The sequence below is a fragment of the Megascapheus bottae genome, chromosome 7, assembly GCF_031878675.1.
Source record: "Megascapheus bottae isolate mThoBot1 chromosome 7, mThoBot2.hap1, whole genome shotgun sequence".
NCBI lineage: Eukaryota > Metazoa > Chordata > Mammalia > Rodentia > Geomyidae > Megascapheus > Megascapheus bottae.
This window is the reverse complement of record NC_143515.1, coordinates 80464541-80483566: the sequence shown is the minus strand read 5'-3', so window position 1 is coordinate 80483566 and position 19026 is coordinate 80464541. Positions and strand designations below refer to the sequence as shown.

The 19026-nt window shown below is 50.4% G+C and overlaps 1 protein-coding gene across 3 annotated transcripts in view; it reads left to right on the top strand.

Annotated features, from left to right (window-relative positions):
* Positions 1-19026, top strand: part of Rnf144a (ring finger protein 144A) — a 62933-nt gene that overhangs the window by 30586 nt on the left and 13321 nt on the right. For all 3 annotated transcript variants that reach the window (XM_090337495.1, XM_090337496.1, XM_090337497.1), the window contains exons 2-4: positions 2251-2396; positions 14789-14893; positions 15027-15087. In XM_090337495.1, the coding sequence (XP_090193621.1) occupies positions 2262-2396; positions 14789-14893; positions 15027-15087 (301 nt within the window). In that variant the 5' untranslated portion in view covers positions 2251-2261. The remainder of the gene's footprint in view (positions 1-2250; positions 2397-14788; positions 14894-15026; positions 15088-19026) is intronic.

Sequence of the window (19026 nt, the reverse complement as noted above, 5' to 3'; positions counted from 1 at the left end):
GCTGGAGTGGTTGGGGTGGGGGTATTTGCTAGGGAGCCAGGGCTTCTTTGTGAGCTCCTTTCACCCCACACGTCTCCAGAACACGGGCTTGTCCACCCGGGTGTCCCCACATTGAATAAATAAGCTGAGCCCAGCTGGGGTTAGGCTGCTGTGTGTGCTGCTGATAGAGTGTGTGTGGATATCTGACCACGTTCTTCAACTGGCATGGTGCTCAGCTCCTCCAGGCTAATGAAAACTATTAGATCATCACTTCCTCCTCAGATGACACTCACTTCTTCTTCCCAGGTGACCTCCCCAAAACCCAGGCCTCATCGGCCTAGACATCGTTTTCTTTTTTTTTTTTTTTTCGGTATATTTTGTTTTATTTTTTTTATTGTAATTAGTAAAAGGGTTACATGATATTTGCCAGATAGAAGGTGCATTAATTCACATACATTGATACCCTTTCACATGTCTTGGTACCCGTTTCCCTCCCCCCCACACCCCCCACCCATCTTGGTTTTCCCCCCTTCCCTATCAAATTTCAAATATCCAAATACAAATAAATTCAATAAATCAGATAACAAGGTGAGATACTATACCAATATGTAGACATCGTTTTCTTCACCAAGTGTCTTTAGCACTGGTTCAGCACGGAATCACGTACTTTACTGTACATAATGCGCAATACATATTGCATTACTGGGTAACTTCATCCTGAAGGGCATCTAAAGGTCTGTGGGTGAGGACCTCCTGCCTCCATCTTTGACTCTGCAGGATCCCAGGCCTCTGTTGTGTGGTAGCTGCAGGTGGAGGTCTCCATTTCCCTTCCCCTTGCATCACGTGTATCATTGTCATTGTGTGCAATGTCCCCTGCTCCATGTACAAGGCTAGATGAGACAAATCTTTGTGTCTTGACCTCACTGCCCAGCACAGAGTGCAAGTGTTTTTGCTATCTGAATGTGTTTCGTTCCTCTGCCCAGAGAGGGAGCTTACCTAAGGAACGTGCCTGAGATTTGGGTAGTTGGTAGAGGTCCTATAGCTGGAAATTTCATGTCAATGTCCAGGGTTTGCAAAATGTGAGTTTGGACAGCAAAGGCTCCAGGAATAAGGAAACACACACTTGCTGATTTCAGATGCACAATAAACACATGAGGCATAGAGAGAGGGACTCAAAGTGTGACTATTAGCCCCAGCTCAAGGATTTATTCATGGAACATCTGACAGGCAGGTGATTTCTGAGGGCTGTCTGTCTTTCCTTACCCCTCCAGGCTTACTGACTGCCTGATTCAGGAGAGACAGCTTTTAGCAAGCACTGGCAATGTTCTGAAAGCACTGAGCAATAGGAAAGGACACTGGATGCCGGTGCCTGGGGAAAGTTCTGGGTAGATAAAGAGGTGAGGATCCATTTTATCAGGTATCCTCCATACCTCCTGGACCTGATAAGTAAACCTATCTACTTCATTCATACCTTTGCCTCCCTGGAGTTTAAGATTCTAAGAAATCTTGAATCTAGATGCAGATGGGAGTGGAGAGGGGGCAAGCGGAAGTGACAGGAGGATTAAAATGTGAGTGCAGCTTGGGTAAAAATAGTTAACAAGACCCTATCTCAAGCAACATGCCAGGCGTGGTGTTACCCACGTGGCATCCGTGCTCGGTGAGAGGCAGACTGGTGAGGAGTCCAGTCAGAGGCTGACCCTGGACAAAAGAGTCAGGTGACCCTATCCGAAAACCCGAGCATGGCTCAAGGAGTAGAGCACTCGCCTTTCATTAGCACAAGGTGGGAGGGGGCCAGAGGAAAGAAGAGAAGCAGCAGCCATCTTCCTCCAGAGAGAGCCGTTTCTGGAGGCCCAGAGCAGCGAGGGGCGGCCAGTGAGTAGCAGGGGATAGGCAGGCACTGAGGGCTGAGGACCAGGCTTCTCTGATGGGGCCTGGAACTCCCCATGGAGTAGCAGCGGGCATTTGAACGCAGCCTCTTTTCTGAGGTTGCAGGGTGTTGTCTCCCGAGCTGAGTGCTTGCTGGGAAGACGGTGTGAGTGGGGATGAGCTGCGTGCTGAAGGGATAGACCGAGGGGAGGGGATTTTGAGGGTTCATCCCAACAGTGAAAAACAGAGAACCTGCCCACAGTCCCCTGGGTCAGCCTCTGCGGGGACCGTGGAGAATCGTGTCTGACGCCTCCTCCCCGCCACGGCCGGAGATGGGATGTGCCATGCGTGGCAGGGGCCAGGGGAGGGAGGCCTGACCTTGACCGTGTCCTTGTCTCATTCCAGGCTGCTCTGCAATGACCACGGCACGGTACCGGCCCACCTGGGACCTGGCCCTGGACCCGCTCGTGTCCTGCAAGCTGTGCCTCGGGGAGTATCCAGTGGAGCAGATGACCACCATCGCGCAGTGCCAGTGCATCTTCTGCACCCTGGTGGGTCTCAGGGGCCTTGCAGGGGCCCGGCTGCTTCAGCCTGTGTTCCTGCCTCTCTGTCCCGGGCTGCTCTCTGTCAGCCTTGGGCTGAATCTGTAGAACGATGCGCTGGTGTTTGGGTCTCCTTTGGTGCTCTGTGGAGGTGGCTGGCTGGAAGAATCGTGTCAGGCAGGTGACCACAGTAGAAGGCTTCTGTCATGGCTGCTTGGGCTGTGAAAGCCATCACGTGCCGGGGATGCTAGGAACTGGTGTCGTGCTTTAGAAAGCTTGACACAGCAACTCGTTTCACACCTCCCTTTATCTTTCATTTAATAATCGGGTCACGGGTGGTGAGTGCCGAACTGGAACGAGTGTGGCTTGAAGTCACTGAAGCCCTTATGATGGGGCCGAGGGCCCTTACGATCCAGTGATCTTGTTTTCTAACTGTGGTTGAATGCAGGCCTTGTGCTTGCTAGGCGGCCACTCTGCCAGCCAACCACACCTCCAGCCTTTGTTTGGCCCTGGTTATTTTCCATAGGTTATCACTGTTTGCTCTGGCTCACGCTGAGACTTCAGTCCTCCTATATTATGGTTTCTTCCCTATCGAGGATGACAGATTCACTGCACGCTTTTCCCGATTTCAGCCTTCTGAGTAGCTAGGATGACAGGTATAAGCCACCACCTGCCTTCAAATGATTAACTTTTGATGAATACGAACATTTCTCGCTCAACAAGTTAAGGGGTTTGGCTATAACTCGAACTCAAGATTTCTATCTGTCAGAAAATAAACAAAAAGCTTTTTTACAGAGAAGAAAAACAAGTCAGGAAAATAGAAAAATCTTTACTTGTTGAAGGCCAGGCTGGGATATATAGTAAGAACCATTCCCCGCCCCCATTTAAAAAACAGCAAACAAAGCAGAACACAAACTACCAAGTTATATGCCCTAAATATACAATCTTTTTGTCACTTATTTCAATCAATTTGGAAATCAAGTAACACAGGCATAATTTTGAAAAGTACAGGAAAGGGAAAAATTATAAACAACACACTCGGTTCTGCGTTCGACTGTAGTTGTAGACGCTCAGGAGTGGAGCTGTCTGTCGATTTTTTTTCGCTGGGGCAGAGAGATCTGCCCCAGCCTTCCCACCTCCTGCCTCATGCCCGGGGTGGGTTTCCTTCCGTGCATGTACCTTCCTGGGCTGGCTTGATTTCACTTCGGCTGCATTACAGCCTGGGGGATGTGGGCTCAGAGCTCAGCACATTTGTCCTCTCTGTTTTATAGAGAAGGAACCCAAACCTTCCAGTCTGCATCATTTCATTTCCTCTGGATGCTGAGTTCTGGCTTTCTGAAGGGAAGAAGACTGTCTGGCTCATTCTCCATCTCCCTCGAATACCTAGCTGAGTGCTGAGCTCATAATAGCTAATCAATAAAGCCTCAGGAATTGAACTCTGAAGTAAATCAGTATCACTGCTGGAGCTGACATCCCAGCCGGCAGGAAGGAGGTTGCTCTGGACATTTTCCTGAGATGGAGAAGTGGGGAAGAGAGCACTAGCCAGTGTGTACAGTGGTTAGGGCTTCTAGCTTCCCTAGGGGAAGCTTAGGAACACGAGCAGAGATACAATAAATAAGCAGCTTCCTGCATAGCCCCCTCCTTCTGTCTTGAGGGATGTTTCCAGACTCTCCCGACTGTGTGGCTCTCCCCCTTCCTGCGAGCGCCTGCCTGCACACTTGCTGTGTCTCTAGTCACCTGCCAGCTGCCGGATGCTTCCTAAAGCATCCCAGTCTTCCTGCCTTTGTTTCTGGGCTTCCATTGGATTGTTTTTGTTTTGGTTGCTTCTAGAGAATTGTAGTATAAATAAATAAGCAACCCTAATTCAATCCAAAAGCTGCATTTATTACTGCAAGGAATACCAAAGATGAAAAGGAACACTGTATTGTCACCAAGACCTGGATCCCAGTATAGAGGAGCCGTGCAGGCCTTTGGGAATTGTGTCCACGGCTGGTTATGGGCAATTCAAGTGTGGAATAGTGTGCTTCTAACTCTAGTGAGAAGGAGGTAAAGTCCCTGTTTATTGGCCGATGGAGAAGTGCAACTGGTATACCAGTACCAAGGTACCTTCTGCCAAGGACTCTCCTCTTCCAGGGTCCTCACATCACCCCACTGTGGTCAGGCAGTGGACAAACCACGGGGCCACTGGTAGGACAGATGAAAGGGAAAATATTGAGTCAGACTGACTGAAAATGAAAACTGGCCTTTGGCTTAGTGGTAGAGTGCTTGTCTGGCACGCATGCAGCCCTGGGTTTGATTCCTCAGTACCACATAAATAGAAAAAGTCAGAAGTGATGCTGTGGCTCAAGTGGTAGAGTGTTAGCCTTGAGCAAAAGAAGCTCAGAGACTGTACCCAGGCCCTAAGTTCAAGTCCCAGGACTGGCAGAGAGAGAGAGAGAGAGAGAGAGAGAGAGAGAGAGAGAGAGAGAGAGAGAGAGAGAGAGAGAGAGAGAGAGAGAGAGAGAGAGAGAGAGAGAGAGACAGAGAGAGAGAGACAGAGAGAGAGAGAGACAGAGAGAGAGACAGACAGAGAGAGAGACAGACAGAGACAGAGACAGACAGAGACAGAGAGAGACAGAGAGAGACAGAGAGAGAGAGAGGGAGAGAGAGACAGAGACAGAGACACAGAGAGAGACAGAGACCGACAGAGAGAGAGGGAGAGGGAGTAGAGAGGGGAGAAGGAGGGTGGGGAGGAAGGACAGTGGAGGTGTGTCAACCTAGGCAGAAAAGTTCACAAGACCTTTATTTCCAATTAATCACCAAAAAGCTGGAAGAGGGGCTCTAGTGTTAGAGCACTAACTAGTCTTGAGCCAAAAAGCTCAGGAACAATGCCCTGACACCCAGTTCCTAACACACACACACACACACACACACACACACACACACACACACACACACACACACACACCAATACTGACTCCAAGTTCCAGAGGAAGTTATCACAAGCGGAACCAGCTCTGGTGAGGCAGGCATGAGCTTTGAGGCTGGGCACCCCCCACCCCACAGGAAATGCCAGCGCTGTGTGCGGCCTGCGGAGGCTCACGGGCTGCAGCAGTTCACAGGGAAGGAGGCCCGGGAGGCTTCATCCTGTGCCAGTTGCCTTCTCGTTTTCCTTGAGCTTGAACTCACAACTGCAGAAGGGGAAATGAGCGGGCGTTCTCACCAACCCTGGTCCTGAAGGACTCACTCCAGGTTCATTCTGGGGGCTCAGTGCATTTGCTAAACTGCTGCATGCTGCCTTCTTGTCACCCCAAGATCTTCTGAGTCCTTGGAAGAATGAAAGGAGTACCAGCATGGCTCCAGCCTGACGCACTGTCCACTGCATTTCCTCTCTACATCAGGCATCCACTGCCCAGAGCCTGTTCCTGGCGCAGGGCTGCTTCCCAGAGCCTGGTGGCTTCCATAGGGAGCAGGCTGTCCCTGCGTTCCCTCAGGAGAGTCTCCGGTGGTGAGCCACCAGTTGACCGTAGCCCCCTTCCTCTGCCATCCTGTCAAGTGGAGGAGGGGAAGAGCTAACGGAGACACTTCCTTCCCAGGCATGCAGTTTAGCCTCACTGGCTCTACAGCTCCCAGGTATTCCTGGGTAACTGACATGGGTCCACCAACTGGCTAAGCCAGTGTCCCGGAACCCAGCCTGCCTCTGGCGGCCAGTTCTCTGGAGCACAAGACAGGTCCTGAGGGGAGCTCAGAGTGTTCCTCTTGAGGAGGAGTCAGCACGGATGGAAGCTTCCTTCCAGGTTAAGGCTGAGTGAGGCCCAGGGCTCTTCTGACCTTGGCTTCCTTTGCAGCCTCACATCTCCCTGCTTAGACTCTTCCCACTGCCTCAGTTTCCCACATGTGCCCATCGTACCTTGCTGGAAGCTTTCTGACTAACCATCTGGTGCCTAAACTCCCGCTCATTGGCTGGCTGGTAAAAGCTTGTGTTCCTGATGCAGACCCTGGACTGCGGGAATGTTGGTAGAGCAGGGCTATGTTTCATTTGCCTGTAACTGACACAGTGTCATCTGAAAAAAGTGAGTTGTGTACTTGCGCTTCATGTGGCTCTCTTCTGACTGCTGCTGCTGTGTTCTCCCCACACTCTTCCAGAAGAGGGGTTTTAGGAATTCTAAGAATGTCAGGTCTAGAGAAAAGGAAATTTCCACCATTCCGTGTGGGGTCAGCCAGCCCTGGCAAAAGGGGGTCACCCAATGTTCTTGAGCGAATGGCTCCTTGCCTCAGAAGAGTGACAGCAGGTAAGAGTAATGTGAAGATGCTGAAGCCACCCAGGCAATTCAGGAGCATGGGGGTTCCATAGGGGCCTGGCCTGACTCCTCCCCCGCCCTGCTTGGGGTCTCTTCTATAGTGGAGCTTCTTGTCTCTGCCAAATAAGGAACACAGACAGAGGCTAGAGAGGGTTTTAAGGTAGCTGTGTGAGTTTATTTGGAAGGGAAAGGAAAGCCCAGAAAGAATTGGCAGGCTCTCCAAGCAGAGCAGGGGTTGCCCTCCACCCTGGGGAGAGCTCGGGACCTCCTACTGGTCCTCTAGATGTTTGGTTTCTGGTCCCCTCCCTCTGAGGGGATACAGATTCCCTTAGATTTGTTAAGTAGGGGTCACTCACTGCCCCAGGCCTTTCTGGTTAGGTGTAGATTCCTCTTTGCTCGCCTCTCATTCTGGATAAGAAAGGTGATTTATGCCCTTTTTTTTTGGTTTCCTGCCATACGGGCCTTTGTCACAGTCATCTCTTTTAACCCCAAGCTGCCTAACCAGGCTCTGATAACCTGTCCCTCATTCCAAAGGCCCAGGCCCCTTCTCTGTGGTCTGGGAGGTGAAGAGATGGAGGAGTCCTCTGATGAGGATGGAGGGAGCACCCGTATGTTGACTCTAAGGTGGTAAAATGCACCTGAAGAGCTGGCTTCCTACCACCCAGAGCACTGCAGCATCTTTCTGTGTCTGTGCCCAGAACCCCCTCCCAACCTGTGTGCCCTAACCCAGACTCTTCTGCTTCTCTCTTGATGAGACTCACGGGCTTCCATCAGCTCTTCATTTTAATCTCTGGTCTTAAGGTGCTTATGAAACTGTAGCTTGCTGATAGAAAGGGTTGAGGAGTGATATTTCTTGATGGCTTTTGGTATGTCAAATGCCTTGCGGTGTCCTCTCCCTGCTTCCTGGCAGAATTCTGTGTCCCACAGGAGGGAGTCCACTGCTGGGGAAGGAGAAGGGGCTACTCTGGAATGTTCTCTGGGTGGTGTCTTGACTCTACACGCCGTTCTCCTAGAACATGGGGTGCCCAGGGCTGCTTAATGAGGGACTTTCATTGTTGGTCATGGCTTCATTCCTTGCAGAGGACTTCAGAGCCTACGGGTGCCTCAGTGATGATCTTTACAAAAACACCTGTTCACTGTGTTTCCTAGTCTGTTGTGTAATAACAGCACAAGCTTGAAAGATGAAGGGCTCTGGCGCAAGCAACCAGAAGCAACAATTCCTGTCCTTGCAGCACAGGATAAAGGACTATCAGGAAAGCCAAGCTCCCGCATGCTCCTTGTACAGCGACAGCCACCCATGTCCAGGACCTGAGTGTCAGGAAGCACACCATCCCAGTTCCCTCGGCAAGTGGGAGAGGTGTGAGGTGTGCACCCCTCACTCAGCAGAGCCACCAAGTCCTGACACCCTTCCACGGCTGCCTTCCTCCCTGGGCCCGGGATGAGCTTAGCCACGCAGTCCATTTCCATGCCAGTAACAGTCCTTAGATCGCGCTGGCTCCTCACGCTTACACACTTAGCTGAGTGCTCAGCAGTCCCATCCTCCTGGGTCAATGTTAATGCTCCACAGGCCCAGTGACTGCCCACCAGAAAAGGTGCTGGGGGCCCCGCTTGCTCCCCGAGCTGAGCACTGGTCACTATTCCTTACCAGAAGCCTTCCAGAACCTATTAGTTAGATTCTAGAATCTTGCCCAGTATTGACACAATATACAAATGGGCCAGACAAAATAATGCCAAAATAAAAAGCTACAAACACAATTAACCCCTCCCCCCAAAAAAAAATCCCGATGTGTTGTTTCACCATTTGAGGGAATGACCCTGCCTCCTTTGTCTGGAAGCCCTTGTTGCTTCCTGGTAAGGCTGGATCTGTGATGTATCCCTCTGTAGTATAATGTGGGGGTCTTGCCAGTTCTGAGAATTTGTGCATGGGTTGACCTGTCACAATGTCAGAGACACAGTTTTGGACAAGCCACCACAGGTTCTGGCTGTCCTTCTCTTTACCTTCAGCTACCTAGCCTGTTAACCACCTTGGCAGTGAGGAAGCCAAGCTTTGTTGAAGGGTGAAGAGGGTTGAGATTCCCAGCTTGCTCCTCTGCTGTCTGCGGTTGTGTGTGTCAGTGCCTTTTTATGCGATGTGTTTCTTACATTCCACGGGAAAGACTTTGTGAGAAATCCTTTGTTAGGTTAAATATTAATGTTGGCTCCTTGTGACTGTGTGTTTTCATATTCCACAATTGGAACCTACAGGCCACACTCAATGCTTCCTGGCTTCTGTGGGAGCACAAAGGTGAGGGGCGAATGTAACTACTTCCCAAGACCCCTTCTCCACCAGACAGTCCTCCACCGCCATGTCTGGGAAGCTAGAAGGGGCCTGCAGAGTTCTCTGGACCCGGCAGCAGCACTGGCACAGGTTCAGTAGTGGCAGGCCAGCAGCTTCTCTCCTACCACGTGGCACGCCGGGCCACGTCCCTGCCCTTTGCTCACTACGTGCCTCCTGAGCCCAGCCAGGACCAGCGATGGCGGAATCCAGTGTTCCTTCCCTTCATGGAGAGGATACAGCATGGGTGCCCGTTCCTCGGTATCCCTGTGTTGATTCTGGGAGGTCCCAGTGGCTATGGGCCAAGGGCTCCCATCCTCCCAGCCTGTGTCCCTAGTTCCACAGAACTTTCCCACATGAAGCCAGACAGCTCAGGACTCTCCCCGAGTCCAGCCAGAATCCCACACAAGAGAGAGACCCCAACCCACCTCTCCTGTCATGGCCACACCTTCACTGGGCACCAAGAGCCACAGTCCTGTGTGTGGCCAAGGCAGTGATAGCTTACAGACCCCCCTGCTCACCTTACCACGTGGGGATGGAGTGTCTTCACACTGATTATGGGGCGCTGGGGTTCCCTCAATGGCCTGACCCTGGGAAAGCTGTGCAGGTCAAGACTCAGCTTTCCTGGACTGCAGAGAGTGGGCATCAACAACTCGGCTGCTTTGCCATAGGCTTGCCCCGTCTCTGGTCTCTAGCTCCTTTGCTGAGATGCGGAATAACATGGTGCCTTGAGTCTGGTTGTTCTACGTCCATACTACCCGCCTTTCCAGCCCCCTCTCATGCCGACCACCACCCACTACCTACAAGCACTGTAGAAAACCACGAGTTCTTCTCTGCAATGAACGTGACATCTAATAGAGGAGAAACAGCCATAGAACAGACATTACTGATGGATTGTTACAGAAATATTGGGTGCTGCATAGAGATGTTCTGGAGCACAGTGTCTTGAGCTCTAGAAGCATCCAACTGTCCCCACACCCTGAGGGCAGAGGCTGACAGAGGAGGGCCCAGGTCTTTGTCACACAGCTGGTAATGGTGGTGAGTGGGGATTCCAACCCAGCTTGGTGCCCTTGGGCCTTCCCTCCTTCCCTATTGGTTTTAATTGGCCTGCATATGAGGTTTGTAAACGGTGACTCCAAGGGGCAATGAGCACACTCAGGCTGGTATCTGGGCATGGTGGCTCTGGCTCTGTGGTCCTGTCTTGTGGGGGGAACTGGTGATGCAGCAGAGATATACTTGCACATTCGCAGCCATGGCTCCTCGTTGGGTTTCAAAGAGCTGGAAGGCTCAATGGAAAATGAAATGCCTGGAACATTCTGTGGCTTCACCCCCGCCCCCCTTTCTACATAGCTGAAGCCTCTTCTTGGAATTGCTTTGTCCCTCTGGCCAAACTTCCATCTCCTTCCCTGATCCCACCCAGAAAATCTTCCTTGCTACCCACTTAGAGCCTGGCTCTGTCATGGCCATGTGCATGCCCTGCTGGGCACGCGTGAGGCCTGCGTCGTGGGGCACACCAGGCTCTGAGGCCTTGCTGTGGACTCATCCTCCAGGTCTCAGCACCATGGCTGACAGCCGTGTCAGCTCAGGCGGTTGGAAAGGGCATGTGATACTTTGCTCTGTGAAGAAGTTTCTGAGGTTCGGAGAATACGGAACCATTGCTTTTGAAAGGTTTTGTGGTGTTTTGATTGGCATGCCTCAGTCGTAGAGGGAGGGCTCCCTCCTTTCCTCGATCCCCTCCCTCTCTCCTTACTTTTCTTCTTTCCTCTTTTGATTTGCGTTAGGTAGAGTCTTGCTCTGTAGCCCTTGCTGGCTTGAACAGTCTCTCTAGTACTAAAATGAAAAGCATGCACCACCATACCAAAAAACAAACGAAAAAAAGAGTTCTTCGAATTTTTTTTTTTTTTACAAATTATCTTCAGTTGTATGAAGGTGTGTCACCTTACTCTTACCAGGAATTTTAATCAGTGTCACTCCTTCCTTTGTGCTCTGGGGTCGGGGAAGTAAAAGTAGGCAATTAAGAAACAAAGCACAGAAGCTGCCCAGCTTGGAGTCAGGCGCTTGTGCTTCAGCACAAGTGCCTGGACTTAAAAAGCTGACTTTGCATTGGGTTTTAACTTTCCTTATCCCTGTGGTTTTTTGGTTTGTTTTTGTTTTGCACGGCTAGAAAACAGTGATGGCAACACCATCCACAGTTCTCATGCCTGTTTATTGGGCTAAGCTAGACAAAGTGACGGACCGGGAGTCTGGCGCTTGTGATAATGGAGACCTGCAGCCCTCTTTGTTTGGGGACGGCATTATTTGTTGCTGCAGATGCTTCTGTTTACTTATTGCTCTGTGCTCATTTCAAGCCATCTTTTAGCTATTAGATTGGAAAACATGGTTTGTGAGTCATGAGCCGCTTTGTAACTGGAGGAACACTACAGTTTGGGTGAGGGCAGGGTCAGAATTTCAGATCCACGTCCCTCTCTGTGTAACAAACAGATGGGTAGTGCACAGAGCTGGGTTCTGAGGGCGTACGAGTTCTGTGGGGCAGCTTTCTGCCAGACATGACGCAGTCTGGCTTGCCATATGCAGGCTTTTGAACAATGGCGTTTACACCCTTCCCCAGAGTGCCGCCTTCACACCAGCTTTAATTATTGTATTTTGCTTCTTAGGGAGAATATTGTTCTGTCATTATAGACTGCTCTGCCCTATATTGTCAATTTTCAGCATTCCCGTGTCCTCTAGAGAGCCCGCGTAGACAAACTTAATTAAAGAAAGTCAAATAATGACCTCGTTGTCAAGGGTTTGTACCTGTGAGAAACCTGTCACAGAGATGGATGGATGTGGTCACGGTCATTCCTGGTGGCTTTGTGCTCCAGGAATGGTAGTCTTGGGAGCTGCTGCCCATACACATCAGATGCCTCACTGTGCACCTTTGAGAAGGACCGGGCTTGCCTGAGCTTATCTAACAGCAAACTCCCAGTTTCCCAGTGGCTTCTTCTCCTTCCTCCTGTCACAGACAGGGCATTCCCCTTCTCTGCCGGCTGTGGACCGCTGTAAACAAGTTACTTGGCAGCCCTTCTCACCTATGAAACCCCAGGCACCTCACCTTGTTACAGATTAGCCGTGTTGCTCCATGTGTGGGGGGTGATGGAGACTTGGCCGCACTCCCGGCTCACCTGGGGAAACCTCATGTTGATGATGGTGACTCCGTCTCTTTCTGACAGCTCTCTCATCTCATGCCTCAAACAGCCCTGAGACTGGGCTGTCCCCACGAGCTCAGTCATACGCAGTGATGGGTGACACACAGGTCATCCGGGAATGACCAAAATTCTAGACCCCTGTGGTCACCTGGCTGGGCTGAGCCCAGTCTCAAGGCCTCTCCTCAGCTTTTGGAAATGGCCCTTGAAGATAGCCCTTGGAAGATGGCCTTGGTTTTCACTTTTTAAAGACATTTCCATCTAGTACTCATCAGGGTTTTGAACTCAGGGCCTTGCACTTACTAGACAGGCAGTCTACTACTTAAACCACTCTCACAGCCCTTTATGTAGTCATTAGTTTTCCTGGTCTGGCCTGGACCAACAACCTCCCGTCCACCTCTCTTTCACACGTTAGATGACAGGAGCAAACCTAGCACCACTCCTGGCTGTATTGTTTAAGAGGAAGTCTTGCTGACTTTTTGCTGGATTGATCTCAAACCAAGATCTTCCTGTTCTCTGCCTCCTGGGTAGCTGGGATTTCAGACTTGGACTCCCAGCTTGGAATGATGAATGAAAGATTCTGCTTTGCTAGAATGGGGAGAATTCCCCATTTCGATGAAATTATTCTGTACATACGAAGCATGTGTTTCGGCTCTTTTACAACTCCTCTGGAAGCAGAGGAAATTGTTCCCGATTGCAGATGAGTAACATAAGACTGGTTGAGGAGAGAATCAGAGTTGTTCTAAACAGAAGCAGCAGGCAATGAGCGGCCCGTTCCCTCATGCGCCTTTCTGTAATGAAATGGAGTCTGTACTTCAGGGGAGGTGATGGCTTCGGAGCACAGTTTGAGGGTTTTTATTGATTGATTTCTCTGTGGCACAGCAGTGCTGCTGTTGTGAATGTCACCATCAGACTGCGCCTATGATCAGGAGTTGCTTGGGGTGATGTTAGGACGTGTCTGTCTCTTCCTCCTCCTTCTATGAAGTGATTGCCTTCTATGAAGTGGTGCTGGTGCCTCACGCCTGCAGTCCCCGCTGCCCAAGTGGCTGAGCTCTGAAAATCACAGCTTAAAGCCACCCCAGGGAAAAGAGTCCATGAGATGAGATTCTGATCTCTAATTAACCAGCAAAATCTACAAGTAGAGGTGTGTGTCAAGTGGTCGAGTGCCAACCTAGAGTTAAAACAACAGGGAAGAGCAAGAGGTCCTGAGTTCAAGCCATAGCACTGCCACACAAAAGAGAAATAGAAAGTATGCGCTTTTCAATAAAACATTTTATTTCTAAGACTAATACTTTATAAAGCAAGAGCAAAGCCGGACTGAGGAAAGCCACAAAATCTTTTCCGTTCACTTGCGCTGTGTCTTTGACTGGCTTCATTCAGATCACAAGGAAAGGCCAGTGGTCAGCGATGCCCCTCAGCAGCCAAGATGGACTGTGCATCATGTGACCTGGTCCTCCACAGGGGACGGGGGAGGAAAGTGTTAGCCAAGTAAATGTGGGTTCACATCTGGCTAAACCAGGGGTTTTGGTCTTGGGTGTAGAGTTGCACGTGGGAATGATGAGATGACATGACTTTCCCCAGGGTTCTAAAGGTTAACTACAAGGATGGAAGAATAAGAACTTAGACAGCACGGGGGGCGGGCAGGGGAGTGCCAGGGGCATGTCTGATCACGGTACTTGACTGCATTGATGGATGTATGCAGCTAATGGAAGCCAGTTGGACGTATGCAGAAGAGAAAGGAAGTTAGTGCAGGGCTGGCACGGGCTGTGTGTGTGAGCAGTCTCACTGTCTTCCACACGGGCGGCCCTGAGCCCTGGTGTTGGGTGTGGACTAGTTGAAGCTGTGCTCAGGGTCCCCCTAGCCTCAGCTCACAATCCACCTTGTAGAGTAAACCCCAATGCAGAGTGGGCACGCTGAAAATACTCAGCAAATGAATGAAACCTCTGGATTCCTAACCCCGGGCTGTTATGAGCTACGTAGCAAAAACATAAACCAGTAAGGAATAGGACACTTGACTGGTGGGGTGTGTGTGTGTGTGTGTGTGTGTGCGTGTGTAGTGCTGAGTTGTGAACTCAGGACCTCACAATTACCAGACAGTCATGCCCCTGGTTCTATACCCCCAGGACCTCTGTAGACATGGTCTACTTTGTGCCCGTGACCATCCAGGCCTGCAGTCCTCCTCCTCCCTGTCCTACCCAGGCAGCTGAGATGACAGGCGTGCACTCCTGCAGCTTTATTGGATGAGAGACTAGTTTTTTCCTTGGCATTGCCCCTTGCTCCATACCATCATCACTCTACCTAATCTATATCTTCTGAAGAAAACTGGGACTACAGGCATCAGACACCAGGCCCAGGGGGCTTGGCCCTTGACCAATCATTCTTTTTTTTTTTTTTTTTTCTTTGCTGGGCCTACCACTTGATCCCCAGCTCCACTTGGGTCCTTTTCTGTGGTTAATTGGAAGTGAGTCTCATGGACTTTCTTCCCTGGGTTTAGCCTCAGATCTTAGCCCTCCATGCAGCTGGGAGCCACCAGTGCTGGGCTCCATCATTTTCTTATTGCATCACTGTGTCTTTGGCTTTCCGAGAATAAAGATGTTTACAGACTCTCTTCTGTTTTTCTGTCAGTGCCTGAAACAGTATGTGGAGCTCTTGATCAAAGAAGGACTAGAAACTGCAATTAGCTGCCCTGATGCTGCCTGCCCTAAGCAGGGCCACCTTCAGGAGAGTGAGGTACACGTGTGACCTGTGCGGTCAGTCCACCTCTCCAGTGTGGGGAGGCCGCCCTGCCTGGTGTCTGGGGGTGTCGGCCTTATATTCCTGCACTCTGCTCCATACACAGCTTCTTTGTGTTTTGTTCTTACAGATCGAGTGCATGGTTGCAGCTGAAATTATGCAAAGATATAAGAAGCTACAATTTGAAAGAGGTAAGTGGCCTGGTAAATGAGGCAGCTATGATGCCTGTCACAGAATGTACCTGATTACAGGGGGCTAAGAGTAACTATCATTTGACAGCCAAGAAGAAAGCTACAGGAAACCAGGTGGCTCACACCTGTCATGCTTGCTAGCTACTCAGGAGGCTGAGATTTGAGGGCCAAGGTTTGTTTGAAGACAGCCTGAATAAGACATTCTGCAAGTCTATCATCTCTAACTAACCAGCCAAAAGCTGGACATGGAGATGTAGTTCAAATGGTAGAGCAGTGAAAAAGTCAAGTGAAAGTAAGGTCCTAAGTTCAAGCCCTAGTGTGGGGCGAGGCGGGGGGGGGGGCAGAGGAGGAGATAACAAGACAAGAGGAGAGGAGAAAAAGAAGAGAAGAGAAAAGGGAAGAAAAAAGAAAGCTAAGGAGTGGTCATTAGAATTGCTGAACGGCTGAGGGCGCTTGGCTGCTGAGCTTCTTTTCCCCCAGGCTGACCTCGGACCCCAGTCCTTGCCTCTCGATTTGTTGGGATTGCCTATGTGTAGTGCCATGCATGGCTTCATTTTGAGACGAGATCTAATCAACATTTTTTTTTTTAATCAGTCATGGGGCTTGAACTCTGGGCCTGGGCACTGACCCTGAGCACTTCAGCTCAAAGCTAACACACACCACTCTACCACTTGAGCCGTAACACTACTTCCCATTTTCTGGTGTTTAACTGGAGATAAGAGTCTTACAGACTTCCACGTCTTGGCTGGCTTTGAACCAAGATCATCAGATCCTCCTGAGTAGCTAGGGCTACAGGGTGAACCACTGGTGCCTGGCTAATTAACATTTTTCTTTTTCTTTTTCTTTTTTTTTTGCCAGTCCTGGGGCTTGAACTCAGGACCTAAGCACTCTCTTTGGCTTTTTCAAGGCTAGAGCTCTACCACGTGAGCCACAGCACCACTTCTGTGCATGTGGTACTGAGGAATCAAACCCGAGTCTTCATGCATGCTAGGAATGCACTCTACCACGAGGCCAGACTACCAGTCTGACTAATTAACATTTTTATGCAGACCGGCCTCAAGTCTTACCTTTTGTCTCCAACTTCCCATCAGTTGATAGTGCAAGCATGCATAACGATGCCTGATAACTATTTCTTTAAATGGCATATATTATTTGCCTTGGTGGAATTTTATGCCTTAAAAATAATGTGGTATAGTGTTAAATTCAGTATGGTGAGGTTTAGATCGACTGATTTGGATTTCTGGGACTTACATACTCATCTGAAAGTATTATCCAGAGAGAATCTTGACAAGAATTGGGGGAGGGATTGTTTGAGTTATAAGAGTATGAACTTTCAATAACATGGAAATTAATTTTAAGATGCAGCTGGGAAAATGTTCTTACCTAATAATTTTAGCTTTTAAAAGCATTTTATCTTGCATCAAAGTGAAGCCAACTTGACTTGGGTTAGAAAAATACTTCTCAAACCTCTCCCTTGAAAATATTTTACAGACATTACACCAAACGTTTATTTTTTTAATAAAGGACTTAGACATATTGCCACAAAAGTGCTGTCTAAATGAAATGTGAGAATGTTGAATTAGAATACAGCTTTGGATTACATCCGAGCCCTTGCACAAGCCTGCAGATATGATCAGACAGCAGATGTGTACCTCCTTCCCTCCCTTCCTGCACCGTCAGTGGAGAAGGTCTTAGGAGGAAATGGGCTAAAGAGATTCTCTGACAATATTCAAGAGTGAGGTGAAGTTGCCACCCTGTCTGTGCATCGTCCTGTAGGCCTAGACTTCCTGTACTCCTCTCTACTTCCTGGGCCCAGACCTTGGCCAGCAGGCGTGGGGGCTGGTAGGGAGACAGGCTTCCTTTTCCCTTTGAGCTCCTGCTCTCCCTCTATTGGCTGGCTGGTTCCCACATCTGGGGGGGTGACAGCCAGGGCCAGGTGTGGTCCATTCTGCTGCCTCTGCTTCCCTGACCGCAATGCACAGTTGGGTGTTTTCTCACCATGCTCCCCTGTCTGCCTGCCTGCCTATCTGTCTATCTGTCTGTCTGTCTGTCTGTCTTTCTGTCTGTAAGCTCCTCTACCTGCCTGGGGATAGGGCTGCTGTAGTTCTCTAACCTACCTATGGTAGAAACCCTGGTCCAGAGAGGGCTGCAGTTGAATCTTGGCTTAGTACTTTTTATTTAGTTTTGTAAAGAAAGCAAAATTAGGTGGGCACGAGTGGCTCACACCCACAACGGGTGGTATGTCCATTACTGTTAGCTGCCCACTGCCCACTGCCAGTCCCGATGACAACTGAGGGCTCCTGGGGTTGTGTTGGCTCTGGCTAGGATCCTGCCCCAGCACAGTGTATGAACCCCTCCCCCCAGCCCAACTCCCATGGCACAGGAGCAGCAGGTGCAGGAGTATATTTGTGGGGAGAGTGTTTGGGCCGACAGCATGCTTTAGAAGTAATATCTGTTTCAGAAAAAGTCAAGCGTTTCTTTGAGAGTGTCAGGCATCTTAATAATTAGAGCTCTCTTGGGGGGCTCACTTCACTAAGGTTACTTGAGAAATTAACCACAATTCCAATCTCCCAAACATGAATTACTGTGACATTTATGGATTCTAGTGCCATGACATGAATTACAGTGCTCTGAACACAAATTACAGAGCCATGAACACATCTATGGGAGGCTGGAATTAGGAGGTGGCTTCTCCTGCCATTTCAAAAAACACATTGTTTGCCTTGTTGGAAAACATTTGCCCTCTATGTAAATAAAGTACAGTAGAGAAGTATGCTGTGGAAGACGGGTCTGGGATGGACGGTAGGAGAAAGTTGCCTGGCTCTGTGGCTGAGGCCTGCCATGGTCCCGGACTGGCTGATGGGTGGTTTGTACTCACGGCAGCCGAACCTGGAGCCGACAGCCAGGCCATCGGGGATACCTCACAGCCCAGAGGGTTAGCAGAGCAGCAGATGGGTGTGCTTGTCGTTGTATGCACATACACGTAGGTGATCACCACAGCTTGGAACCAGAGCTGCTACCTGCCCTATGGTGGGGTGTCAGCTGACCTTGGGGGGTCCCCTGGGAACAGGCACCCATCCTTCACTCAGGCTTCCTGAAATCTTCTGGCCTCCGGGCACCGAGCTCTGAAGCACTGAAGTGTGTACGCCACCTTTGGGGCCATTCCATGTTTCCTCAGTTAAATTCAGGCTTTCCTGGTACAAGCGTTGGACCCTGGGCCTTTGAAACTGGCGCCCCCTCCCCTGGCCTCCAATTGCTCCTTGGCGGTGCATTGGGTGTCCCCGGCCAAGTGCCATGGAAGTTCAGCGTCGGCTGCACAGGAGGGTGGATGCTGGGCAGGGCAGGGACGCTGGCCTGGCTGCCTCTGCCAGGCGGCTCAGGACCGTCTGTGTGAGCATCGCTTCTGGACGGGTAGTGAAGGACTAGGAGGGGCACCATATCCTGTTTTTCAAAATGAACTTCCTGGCTAATTCCAGCAGACAGGCTTCTTGGTAACTTGGGTGTGAGTCTAGAGGCAAACCCCGCTACTACTTTTGCTCATTACACTGGGAGAGGAGACAGACTTCGGCAGAGGAAGGAGCTCCCTTCCCTCCTTTGCATCCTTTAATAAACACATCTGGGGGCTGACATTGTGTCATTTGTGTCATCTGCTCATGACGAGCGGGTACAGGCCTCACTTCAGGAGTCCAGAGCCCTGGGGGGAGGAAGCAGACACGGAGTCAGGGTGCTGCCTGGCAGGCAGACATAGCCTGGAGAGCGAGAGGACATCAGAAAACTATGGGCATGGGCTGTGTCCTGGGTGCTGGGAGGAAGCCAGGAGGGGCACCAAAGGAAGAGAGCACTCCCTCCGGGCCTCGTCACTCCACACACGGTAGGTGATGTCTTGCTGGGCCCCTTTCTGTCCCCCCACCCCTACCCCTACATCCCTGTGCGTCTGAT